Genomic DNA, 13,368 nt, shown 5'->3' on the forward strand with positions numbered 1-13,368 from the left:
TCCATTCCATTTCTTTCTTTCTTTCTTTCTCTAATACTGCTGGAAAGAGAGAGTACTACCCACATTTTTTTTTTTTTTTTTGGCAGACTCAGGTATAAGTTAATTAACATTTTGGCCTCCAGTCTGGAGAGCAGACCCTGTTCTCTTTGTAATGGGTGCTGTCAAGGAAGTTTTTCACAGGCAGAGGGAAAAAATGGTACCCACTCCACTGTCAGGGATTTTTATGAGGGTCAAGTAGCCTTGGAAAGCATTCAGGCCGCAATGACTTGGCTGCTGCAAAGAATGCCACAGCCCTGTGACAGGTTAGCTTTGCCATAAACCTGCATTCACTAAATTCTTCAGATAGTGAGAGATTGTTGCACTCTAGCCCAAGAATTTCTTGTACACTTTTGTTTTTCCTTTTTTTGCAAGTGCAGGTTAGATAGGTTGCTGCCCTCTCTTTGCTCACTTTCCCTCTTGTGTTCTTGCCGCTTCTCAGAATCACCATGAGCCAAATCACCCTAGGATTTGTTGGCCCTCCATGCATCAACATAAAACATATTCTTTAGGGTCCACACAGTGTTCCAAGAATGTCTCAGTAACTGATGAGACATGGCTTATTTGTCCTGGGGAAGTCTGATTTCATGCTCAAGTTCCACCCTGTGTGAGTTTTTATGCTAAGCTTCAGACAAATGTAATCTTGACCTAAGGTGTGCTAGTTTTATTACTTTTATTAACAGCAGCAGTAGCATTGGAGCATTATTTCCACAGGCAAAGGATTCAAGGAGGCTGAGGCGATACATGAAGTCATTCAATCTTCCTAACAGCCAATGAAGTTTCATTATCATCTGCCTTTGACAGATGAGGAAACTGAGGCATGAAGAGGTTAAGTAACTGGCCAGATATTCTTCTTGGCAGGTCAGGACTAGATTTTTTCCTAAGGTTCCTTTCAACCCTGAGAGATGTAAATTCTTCTCTGGGTGGAAATGGCACATCAGGTCAAAAATGTAGCAGAAGTGAGGGAGGGAGAGAGAGGTGCAGGGGTGTGTACTAGTTAAAGCTTTGGGGGGATACGTGTAACATCCTGGGCTTCCTTACAACATCCAAGGAAGTAAGGGGAGGAGCTGTATAGCTTCAGGGAGTTGTGAGGGAGACTTTGGATCTTCCTTCAGATCAGAGGTTACAAACTGCTGACCCCCTAGCCTCCATGGGACCTGAAGATGTGTTTATTTGGCCCATACATTAAAAAAAAAAAAAAATTACACCAGAGTTTAAAAATCAGATTTCACATGAAAATCTGAATTTCCAGCTTCACTAGATACATCGGATCTGGCAACCTTGAGTCCTCATTTCCTGGGGTGACATTTGGCTGGAGCGGCATAGGGGCTGCCCTCTTCTTCAGACGCTCCAGTCAGCTCAGCTTCCCCACTGCCTGCATCAGCCCTTTATTATCTGCCTGGACTCTGTAGGCATTTGCCTTGCAGTCACCCCTCTGGTGCAGGGTTTCTCGTCCTTGATACTGCTGATATTTTGGACCAGATAATTCTTTGTTGTGAGGGGCTGTCCTGCATGTTGGGGAATGTTTAGCAGCATCCCCGGGCTCCATCCACTACATGGCAATAGTATCCCTTCCTCAGTGTGACAAGCAAAAACGAATCCAGAGGTTGCCCAGTGCCCGCTGGGGAGTGAAATGGCCTCATGAGAGCTACTGGGTTTGTGTAATGAGCCTGAGCCAATGGCAGCTCCACCCCTAAGCGTCTCTGTTATCAATTTCTGGGCATGAGAATCTGATTGGTCTCACTTGGCTCAGGGGTCTCTTCCTGTGGTCAGGTGGCAAGGTGGCATTGACCATCATGACTGCCACCTCCTGCAGAAAAGGGAGCAGGACAGGCAACCCAATAGGTGTCCATCGTAAGAAGAGGGTTGCAAAAGATGCTACGTGAAAACAAGAGAGTCCAGGCATATATACACCATCAAACGTAAGGTAGATAGCTAGTGAGAAGCAGCCGCATAGCACAGGGATATCAGCTCGGTGCTTTGTGACCACCTGGAGGGGTGGGATAGGGAGGGTGGGAGGGAGGGAGACAGACGCAAGAGGGAGGAGATATGGGAACATATGTATATGTGTAACTGATTCACTTTGTTATAGAGCAGAGACTGACACACCATTGTAAAGCAATTGTACCCCAATAAAGATTTTTTTAAAAAAAGTAAAAAAAAAAAAAGAGAGTCCAGGAGTAACTCTCAATAGCATAACAATCTTAACTTTCCAAAGGATGTTCTTTGTACCTATTCCCTCATTTTATTCTCTCCTCCAGCGTTCTATGAAAGAGCCAAGGCACATAGTTTGCCCTTCTAATTCAGCAAATGAGGAAACAGAGAGAAGTAAATGTAGTTGCCTCAGTGCACAAAGCCACTAGATAGAACCCAGGCTTTCTGGAGCCCACTGCCCCTCCGGTTACCCCTGAAATAGCAGCCCTCTGTAACACAGCACCCTGTCTACTCCGGGGAGATTAAGGGAGAAGAGCAAAGCCAGCGGTCAGCAGACAGCTCAACCCTGAAAACATGAACGACTCAGTCACTCATGTCTGCAGAGCAGGTTTCGTTGGCAGGAGGCCACCCTGTCTAAGTCCTGTTCCAGTCCGTCTGGGTGTAACCCAGCCATTATGGTCTCTCCGGTTTCAAATGCACAGGAACAATTAAGTCATTCTCATAATTTCATGTGGTACAGAAAGTTCCAAGCCAAAAATACCATCCTTGCTTCCTACTTTTAGACTTCCAGGGAACTTCCCCCTCCTTCCCTCCCTACAATTCACTTTGATTCCTTCTATTTTTCTCTTGAGTGCATTGCCCAGACACGGAGTCCTAGTTTACTTAACGAGGAGCTGTAGACCCAACACAAATCAAAACAAACCCAATCTCCATTTGGCAGGAGTGGTGAAAATAGGGAATTGACAGCGGCCCTCAAGTACAGAAGGTTAAAACACAAAAGAGTGTGCAGATCTCACCTCCAGTGTACGGAAATAAGAGAACTGATCACCAGATGATCACAGAAGGATGGTGGGATGACAAGGGAAGCAGTTGTATCTAGTATATTCCTATTATTATTTCTGGGTTCTAAGTAACCACGGTCAAATCACTTTCTTTATCTTCAGTATATAGAATTTCCTGTCCCATAGGACTGTCACGTCAGTCCTGTGTTGCTTCCTTAAATAATTAATTTTTTTAGATCTTTCTCAGATGTTATATTAACAGTAACTTCCCGACGGACAACTGATTTGGTCTGTGTGTACACACACACTCACGTGTGCACACACTGTCTCTGCCTTGGTGCTGGGTACGTGTTGCTGGACCACCATTGAGCTTATATCAAGAATGAAATGAATTCCAGTTAGAGATGATTTGAAAGTTTCTTCTGTAGGAACAGATATTATAAGCTTATTTGTAACATGTCTTCTCCGTAGAGCAGTGGTTCTCAAAAACTTTAGCCTGCATCAGCATCACTTGGAGAATTCATAAAAACACCAATTGCCGGTCCCACTCTCACCCCCAGAGCATCTCATTCAGTAGGTCTGGGGTGGCGCCAGGACTTTGATTTCTAATAAGTTTCCAGGTGTTGCCGATGTTGCTGTCTGGAGGCTCTTTCTGTGAACTAAACTAATCAAGAATGGTGCTTTGACTTTCTTTGGTCATCCCGAATCCGGGTTCATCCGACACCAGCTGTCTCTACCGTGCCACCTAAGTTTGACCCCAATGAGATCAAAGTCGTGTAGCTGAGGTGCACTGGTGGGGAAGTTGGTGCCACGTCTACCCTGGCCCCCAAGATCGGCCCCCTGGGTCTGTCTCCAAACAACATTGGTGATGACATCGCCAAGGCAACTGGTGATTGGAAGGGTATGAGGATTACAGTGAAACTGACAATTCAGAACAGACAGGCCCAGATTGAGGTGGTATCTTCTGCCTCTGCCCTGATCATCAAAGCCCTCAAGGAACCGTCAGGAGACAAAAAGAAGCAGAAAAACATTAAACACAGTGGAAACATCACTTTTGATGAGATTATCAACATTGCCTGACAGATGCGGCATCGATCTTTAGCTAGAGAACTCTCACCATTAAAGAGATCCTGGGGACCACCCAGTCTGTGGGCTGCAGTGTCCATGGCCGCCACCCTCACGACATCATAGATGACATCAACAGTGGTGCAGTGGAATGCCCAGCTAGTTAAGAACTGCAAAGAAAAATAATAAAGGGTTACTTGACAGCCAATGGGAGGAAAAATGGTGCTTTGGGGAATTCCTTGGTGGTCCAGTGGTTAGAACTTGGCCCTTTCACTGCCGAGGGCCTGGGTTCGATCCCTGGTTAGGGAACTAAGATCCCGCAAGCATCGCAGTACAGCCAAAAAAATACATAAATAAAAAAATTAAAAGCATCACAGTAGCATCCTACAGATCAATTAATAATTCCAAAGGTAAAATGTATCTTAAAAAAAAAAAAAGAATGGTGCTTTGAGCACTAGCTGTCCCTAGCAGTAGTGATGACTTGCTTCTTCTGCTTCCGTACCTTATTTGTGTTGTCCCTGGAAAGCCCTCCTCCTCCGATTGGCCAACCAAGTCCTGTGCATCTGCCAGGCCCAGCCTAAGTTCCCATTCCTTCACCTACTCTTTCCTGACTACTCGCTTCACACTTGTCACTTCCCTTCTCTGAACTCTTCCAGTTTCTGGAATAAGCCATAGAATCGACTCTGCTGCCTGCATCACGAGCATGTTGCACAGTAGTCCTTTCCCCATCGAGACCGAACACATTTGATGAGTGAATGCGACTATGCCTCATATACTCTTCAGTGTGTCCTTGCACTTGCACAGGGCTAAGCACATTGTAGATGACTCAGTAACTTACTGATTGGTGAACGCTCAACGTGAATTCAGAGGAAATAGAATGCTGCATATACGGCCAACTGATACTGCCTGATAAACCCACCAAATTTTGCTTCTGATATGGTAACCCCTGTGATTTCTGTCCTCAAAGCCACAGGTCCTTCTGCCTGATTCAGCACTGCGTGAACTTCGGTCTTCAGAGAAAGGATGTTATGGGCTGGTTCCGGCTGGTGGACACCCAGGACGGTTGTCATCACTGTGCCTGTTGTCAAGTGTGCATGAGAATCAGTCCCTGGACTCCAGGGCAGTGTGATGGCTGGAGGTCAGCGTGCTAGGAGGATTGTCGAGAGGAGGGGATGTTGGTGATGTGCTGGAGAAATGGGTTGGGACCAGATTCTGAAGCCTTTACATGGCTATTAGGGGCTTGGAGTTTGTCATATAGAAAATGGAGGGGTGTTTTAACAAGAAAGGGAATGAGGTAATCAGGTTTGTTCTTTGTAACCATAATGTGGGGGCCCCTGGCTTCTTATGGAGAAGGTAAGAAACTAGCAGAGGCAAACTTGCGAAGTAGAGTTGTTTTGATTTGAAGGCTTCTTTCTTGATGGTCAACTCTTCCCACCTTTCTTTAGATACTGTTTTAGTTTCCTAGGGCTGCTGTAACAGATTATCAAAAACTGGGTGGCCTAAGACAACAGAAGCTTACTCTCCCACTTTCGGAGGCGAGAATCCAAATTTGGTCAGATCACGCTCTTCCTGAAGGCTCTAGGGGAGGATCTGTTCCATCACTCCAATCTCTGCCTCTGTCGTCACATGGCCTTCTCGCTGTGTCTCTGTCTCTTCTCCTCTTCTTATAAGGACATCAGTCATACTGGATTAAGTCCCCCCTAGTGACCTCCTTTTAACTTGATTACATCTACAAAACCCCTTTTTCCAAGTCAGGTCACATTACAAGTACTGGGGGTTTTAGGACTTGAACGTACCCTGTTTTCGGAGGAGGACACAGTTCAACCCACAGCAGACACTTATTTGCTACACCTTATTGCTTTAGGGCTCAAGGAAGCAGTGGACTTGCTGCTGGAATGGGCCCACTAGTTAACTCACCTGTGTAATGTGCTCTCGGGGAGGGTTAGGAAACTGCTGTTATACCAACAGCTCACTTAAGTAATCATGCAGGGTGGGTGCACAGGACCAAGCAGCAGCAGGTGGGGAACTGACCGAAAAGAGCAGTTAGGGTGCTCTTGCAGGTGAGAAATAGTGAGACCTCGAGTAAGTTGTGGCTGTGAGAATAGACAGCAGTGGGCAGAGTGGAGGAACGGGTCTGAGGTAGAACCAGTAGGATTGGATGTCGGGGGAGGGAGGGACTCAAGGCTTGTTACCAGCCTGTTGGAAGATGTGAGAGTCAGTGTGTGTGTACAGGGATGTAATATCTATCTGTGTATTATATATGTATGTTTTATTTTGGGGGGTAGGATAAACAAGGCCTTAGAGACAAGTTTTTCTTTCTTTGTCTCTCATCAGTTAACTCAAAAGATGCTTGATTGTGCTGGAAAGGAGAATAATAAACTGGAAATGATATGGAAGAAAGTGAAGAGCAACCTTGGAAATCCATGGGGATTAAAGATTTTTTAAGGAAAAATGGGGAAAAAAGAAAATTTTGGCCCACAGCCTTCTGAGAAGTTTCCTCTAAATGGTGTGTAGTTGTCTCAGGGCATGGCATCCACTCACCTAAGTGGACTTCTTTTTTTTTTTTTTTTTTAATTTATTTATTTTTATTTTTGGCTGCATTGGGTCTTTGTTGCTGCGCGCGGGCTTTCTCCAGTTGTGCTGAGCAGGGGCTACTCTTTGTTGTGGTGTGCGGGCTTCTCATAGCAGTGGCTTCTCTTGTTGCTGAGCACGGGCTCTAGGTGTGTGGGCTTCAGTAGTTGTGGCACGCGGGCTCAATAGTTTTGGCTCGCGGGCTCTAGAGCGCAGGCTCGGTAGTTGTGGCACGCGGGCTTAGTCGCTCCGTGGCATGTGGGATCCTGCCAGACCAGGGCTCGAACCTGTGTCTCCTGCGTTGGCAGGCGGATTCTTAACCACTGCGCCATCAGGGAAGCCCTAAGTGGACTTCTGACACAGCCCTCCAGGCCCTTCATTCAGGTCCATTCCAGGCCCCGCCCCGCCCCCAGGCTGAGACTGGGCCACTGGCTGACCTCGAGGGAGACTCACATGTTCTTTGTGAACATAAGCTGCCAGGTCCTGGCATCATCCTCATAATGTCCTCTTAACCCTTTAGTAGCTGGCTTTTGCATCTCTTACCTGATCTGGTTTTCACAACGTTGGAACAATGGAAAATCCCGTGACAGGGCAGAAGAACTGAATTTCAGTCCTTTTGGATTTTTTTCTGGGAGTGGGGGTAAGCGTTTGCACAAGACGCTCAATTTCTCAAAGCTCCGTTTTCTCATCAGCAGTGAACCAACAACCCCGTTCTTGTAGGATCATTGTGAGGATGAACATCAGACAATGTGTGTACAGTGCCTGGCTCAGCTGGTGCACAATACATATTCATTCCCTTTCCCCTCCTTTTCCATCTCCTTTCTTTTTCTTCTTCCAGGTTTTCTGACTCTTGGGGCCAGAGCTCTTTGCCATTCTATCCCACTGGAAATAAAACGTAAATAAATTAAAAAATAGAGAAATTATAAACAAATTCCTGTAGAGGGTTTGTTTAAACTCACTGGAATCAACGATAAATTGCATTGTCATCCGAAGGGCTAGATTAGGGGTTTGGGAGTAATCGAAGCAAACCCTGAGGGTGAAGGCGAGAAGGAAATGTCAGAATTATAATCGGGATGAACGTAGATCGAATTTGAGAGACAGAGTCTGCTGCTATCTCTGTCCCTTTCCCACTGTGGTCAGTCCCAGCTGCTGTTACCTGCTTGTTCTTCCAATAGAAAACAACTCCGCAGAGCCTCATCCTTCTGGCACCCAAGGTATTAATGCAGTTGCTGGCGGATCTGGTTGGCTAACCAGGCTCAAGTGCTACCCAGGGTGCTGGAGCGCTGCCACCACCCAGGTCATCCCGGCAGCGCCCCTGGGCAACGTCCACTTGGACTTAGTTTCACTCTGCAGTTAGAAAGCAGTGGCCTACATTTCCAGCTACATAAAACTGGGAACGTTGATCTAGTCAGGCCTGCCCCTTCAGCCTTCTGTCTCTGTGCTCTCCTGTGTTTCCCTGACAGCATTGCTTCCCCAGTGCCCTTCTACTTGCTCACATCCCATCCCCAAATCCCTGATCAGAGGTTTCGTGTCAGAATCCCTCCCACAGAGGTGTTAGCTCAAGGTGCATAGATAACAGGTACCAGAAAGCTTACTGCCACCCAAAGGGCCATCCACAGGGATTTTTGGATGGATGGCTTCTTCAGCAAGTAACTCACCCTCTTAGAACTTCTAGCTCCTTGTTTGTTACATGTAAATTACTAATATCCAGCCTGCCTATGAGGACTGTGAGATGATGAGTATGAAATCACTTTCTAAATTGCAAATGGTCTTACAAATGTGAGGGATATGATGAATCAACGGTGAAAACAGTCCTTTGAGGCCTTTTACAAACAAAGGCATTTTTATATCTTTAAAATCTTGCCACTCACAAATTTAATATTTGAGGTTTTGCCAACCTGGGGAGCAGTTGCATAGCAGTTTGCAGTTTCACTGAGGTGTATGTATTTTCGTCCCTCCATAAATGTGAATATCTCCCAGGAGGATGAGAAGTGAATAGATGAAGTAGTAGAAGTTAAAATAAGATTACGTGACAGAGTCTTTAAAGATTCATTAAAACAGATATTTGGGGCTTCCCTGGTGGCGCAGTGGTTGAGAGTCCGCCTGCCGATGCAGGGGACACGGGTTCGTGCCCAGGTCCGGGAGGATCCCACATGCCGCGGAGCGGCTGGGCCCGTGAGCCATGGCCGCTGAGCCTGCGCGTCCGGAGCCTGTGCTCCGCAACGGGAGAGGCCACAACAGTGAGAGGCCCGCGTACCGCAAAAAAAAAAAAAAAACAAAACAAAAAACCCCAGATGTTTGTGCAGTATCTTTTATGCCCCTATCAAAGGGCTCTGGTTTATTGGGAGTGAGACAAAAAGGTAAAAATAAGAAATATACTGTGTAATTAGGTAAGCCATAAATACACTTATAAAATAATTAGTAAACATAGCAACAACAAAAAACGCATACCAATATACACCATTATTATAAACAGATTCTGTAGCCTGGCGCTCTAGAAGAACTTCTGGAATTAAGTTTAATTTTATTACATTTAAATGGGGGGAAAACAGTCCCACCCGAGACTATGCAGATGCAGTTACAAGTGGGCTTTGTTGTTTGTTACAGGTGTGAGTGTTTATTTCTCTCCCATTTAACATTCTGGATGTAGACAGTGCAGGGTTGGTGTGGAGCCCTGCAGTTGTCTGGGTTGCAGGCTCCCTTCCATTTCTGCTCTGCCACCCCCAGGGTGTGGCACTGGTCCTTCTGGGCTATGGCCACCACCTGCCAATTTGGAGCAAGGCGGGTAAGGGGGTCACGCCCCCTCCCTTCTTTATGACGCATCCTAAGACTTGCACACACCCCTTCCACTTCCGTCACCCGGCCACACCTAGACGCACAAGAATCTGGGAATGAATTCTTTGTTGTGAGTAGCTATGTGCCCAACTAAAAGCCAGAGATTGTGTCACTCAAGGAAGGGAAGCACAGACGCTGGGGAGCAATGCGCAGGTGCTCCCACCGTTCAGCTTCCTGTCTGCCCAGGAGCTGATGGTAAGGGAGGAAGAGAGACAAGTTAGTGCAAGAGGATTGTGACTCAAGGCTTATCCAATCTGTCAGGGAGTTCCTGGGGCAGTTTAGTGCTGATGACATTTTTGGTTTCACTAAGAAAAGGTTTCGTTTGAATTAAATTATTATTGAATGACCTTTTTGACTTGCTGTTCGATGTGAAGGCTGCTCAGAGGCAGCTGTTTGAGAATGAAGAAGCAAGTGCTCACCTCCTCTGTCCTGACACAACTAGACCTCGGTGCTGTTGGAGCTGGCCTGGTGCTCACACCCCTGGCCCCAGACAAGGCTCCTTCTGAAACCATGGTCAAGTGAGGCCAAGCAGGGCCGCAGCGGAATTTCGTCTAAGCACAGACTAAAACAGTTCCCGTACAACCCACGATACCCACCAGACATCTTCTCCCATGCTAGTAGGAGTAGCCGCTGCTTCTTTACCATTTTATGGTCCTCTCTGTCCTCCAGTCAGCGCTCCCTGTAGATAACATTTATTGAGACACTCAATCACAGAATTGCCACGCTTTCTGACAGCGTCCAATCTAGAGCAAACCCTTGTTTCCTTAGACCTCCCTAAAAACCACCCAACCAAAGCGGATCCTGGAATAGGTTCTGTGGAAGGGGTGATACTGTCCTGTATATTTGGAAAATCTGTGTTCGTTTAAAGGAGGCTTGACCGCAACCTGGGGCCAGTTTCGTAACCTCTGAAAGCTTCAGTTTCCTGATCTATAAACTGAGGATAGTAATATCAACTTCACAAGGCTGTGAAGGTGCTTTGTAAAATTACAGAGCACATTACAAATCTAAGGAAGGCATTTAATGACGAATTCTATTTTTCTAAAATTCGATTTGAGCCAAGGTCAATGATTAGCTCAGTTTATAACTTAATTTACATGAGTAAGTAATTTTGCATTCATAGTCGCCACTTATCTGTACTTACGGACTGGGAGCTGGATCCCTGGCCATTTCTACCCAAACCAGGGCAGTTTCAACAGAGCCCTCTTGAGAGGAAATCTTTTCTGAAAAGATAACAACTGTCATTTGAGTAGAGAAAATGAAAAAGGCAAAAGTCACATTATGATTTATTTTGTGTCATACCTGAGTAGTTAGAAGAGAGCCCCTTTTTAAAAAAAATTTATTATTTATTTTTGGCTGCGTTGGGTCTTCGCTGCCGTGCGCGGGCTTTCTCTAGTTTCGGTGAGCGGGGGCTACTCTTCGTTGCAGTGTGCGGGCTTCTCATCGCGGTGGCTTCTCTTGTTGCGGAGCACGGGCTCTAAGCGTGCAGGCTTCAGTAGTTGTGGCCTGTGGGCTCAGTAGTTGTGGCTCGCAGGCTCAGTAGTTGTGGTGCACAGCCTTAGTTGCTCCGCGTCATGTGGGATCTTCCCAGACCAGGGCTCAAATCCGCCTGCATTAGCAGGCGGATTCTTAACCACTGCGCCACCAGGGAAGTCCCAGCCCTTTCTCTTAACAGCCCTTGTAAAATTTTCACTGGGCTTCAGAAGTCTAAAGGAAAACTCTAGAACTAAGAAATATTTCAGCTCACTATTTCTCAGGGTCACTGTCACCCCAGTTTTGTGAAGAGATGAAAAGAGGCTACCTGAAGCAGTGGAGTAGGAATCCACTCTGCCTTTTGCTTTATATGTGACCTTGGCCAAGTACCTGACCATTACTTTCCTCATTTAGAAAATGGAAATAGAGATGCTTGCCTTACAACTGCAGTTGTCTCTTGGGGGACTGGTTCCAGGACCTCTGCAGATACCAATATCCTCTGATGCTCAAGTTCCTTTATTTAAAATAGCATAGTATTTGCATATAACCTAGTACATCCTCCCATGTACCTTAAATCATCTTTAGATTACTTATAATACCTAGTACAGTGTAAATGCTATGTAAATAGAGGCCAGCATGTGGCAAATTCAAGTTTGCTTTTTGGGACTTTCTGGAATTTTTTTTCCCCAGTATTTTTGGTCTGCAGCTGGTTGAATCTGTGGATGTGGAATCTGCGGATGTAGAGGACTGACTGGACTTCAGCCATCACTCCAATAGGATAATGTATGTGAAAACTCTTAGCTGCGCAGTGCCATATATTCAGGAAGGGAACCATTATATTCCTGGTGGTCGTATTTTATTGGGAGAGAGCCTGCAGGGCTGCTTTCGTATAACAGGCTGCATTAGAGTGCTGACTTCGTGCCAGTTGCGTGTATGATAAATGGTGCCACCACTCTTGCAAGGTCTGTAGAGGGCCAAATTAAAGGAGACGTTTGTGCCTCGGTGTCAGTACTTGGAGACATAACCCAGCTGTGGGTTACACTGCTTACTCCAAGGGGAAATCTAGAAGGCACCGTAGCCTCTCGCTTTTGTGTTTCGGACAATGGATTTCATCAAGGTGGCAGCTGCTTCTACCAGTCAGATTTAGACTTGATTGGAATCTGAAATTGAAGGCTTTCTGTGCAGCACGGAGCTTACCTGTTAAGCTGGTTTCTAGAAAAACCAACCAGGGTGTCACATTTTCTTTTATGTGCGAATCAGTTAATATGGTAGGTAGCTTGGAGTGATGCTAAGGGCTAGTCTCACCAGACAACTGCTGAGAGCATTTCCTTTCTCCACCCTAGAGATGCTCTAGGGTAGCAGACTAAAGTCGTAGATGCCCTGGCCACAGTGTCATTTTCTCTTGGGCAGAAGTGGAGATACCTTGACCGGTCCTTACCTTCCCACACCATTTTTATATTTGAATTGCCAAAAGTCTTATTTGCCTTCAATACCTTATCTTTACATATGTACAGACCTTGTATATGCAGTTTATAATGCACTTTACATCTCGTTGTTCTATTATAAATTTAATAAGATCAATCAAGCCCAAACCCTGAGGGGTGCCAAGCACTGTGCTAGGTGGACTCTGGGGATGCAGAGAAAAGGGGACAGATTTCCCTGTCCACATGGCACTCACAGTCAAGTCAGAGAATCAGTTGTATTTACATCTAATTAATGTCAAGACAGCATGTCAAACCCAGCCCTCGAGATGGGTCCCAGGTTTAGCACATTTCTCTTAATGGTCCTTTGAGTTTGGTTGTGACGCTCTTTTCGTGGATGAGGAAAGTGAGACCAAGTGGCCTTAAGTGGCTTCTGTGGTCGCCCAGCTCAAGTGGTCCGACCTGTAAGCACTGGCCTTTTCTACCCCTACACACTACCCCGCTGCTCTTGCCTTGTCAGCGCGCTTTCGTAGCATGCTGCCATATCAAGGTGACAGATGCATGTCTCTGTTAATCATATAGAAGCTATATTTGGGGTTGACCGCTCTCTGCAGACATTTAGCAAAGCGCCTTAGCTATCTGGATACCTCCTAAATCTAACTTCACTAGCTAACTGATCTCCTCATTGGCCGATGGTTTCTGTTCACTTCAAGGTGTACTGTTTCTAACCTGTTTCTGCTTCACCTTTCCCCACGTCGATGCTCATCCTGCCCGGGACCTGCCTGAGGTTTGAGCCACATCCCATCCTCATTCCCTCCAGTGGAAGCATTACCCTTTTTTTTAGGTGTTCTTTGCACTATTTTAGAAACAGGTTTGAGGATGGGGGGAAGGTACATTTTGCAAAGTATTCATAATTAGTGTGAGGGTGTAAATTCGGGAGAAGTTAATCGATTAAATGGTACCCCTGATTCTCTCTTATCTCACCGATCCCTCACTAACAACCCTGAGAGGGTGGGAACAAGGGAGTTTAAGTA

At 46.0% G+C, this 13,368-nt stretch overlaps 1 protein-coding gene across 2 annotated transcripts in view; it reads left to right on the forward strand.

Moving 5' to 3' along the window:
• Nucleotides 1-13,368, forward strand: part of MYO1E (myosin IE) — a 204,905-nt gene that overhangs the window by 48,337 nt on the left and 143,200 nt on the right. Inside the window, exon 1 of one of the 2 annotated variants that reach the window (XM_033437039.1) lies at nt 6,526-6,543. The exons of the other annotated variant lie outside the window; for it this stretch is intronic. Within the exon in view, the coding sequence (XP_033292930.1) occupies nt 6,541-6,543 (3 nt within the window). The 5' untranslated portion in view covers nt 6,526-6,540. Of the gene's footprint in view, nt 1-6,525; nt 6,544-13,368 lie in introns of those variants that run through there. 2 annotated transcript variants of the gene reach the window in all.

The sequence above is a fragment of the Orcinus orca genome, chromosome 2 (genome assembly GCF_937001465.1).
Source record: "Orcinus orca chromosome 2, mOrcOrc1.1, whole genome shotgun sequence".
Classification (NCBI taxonomy): Eukaryota; Metazoa; Chordata; class Mammalia; order Artiodactyla; family Delphinidae; genus Orcinus; species Orcinus orca.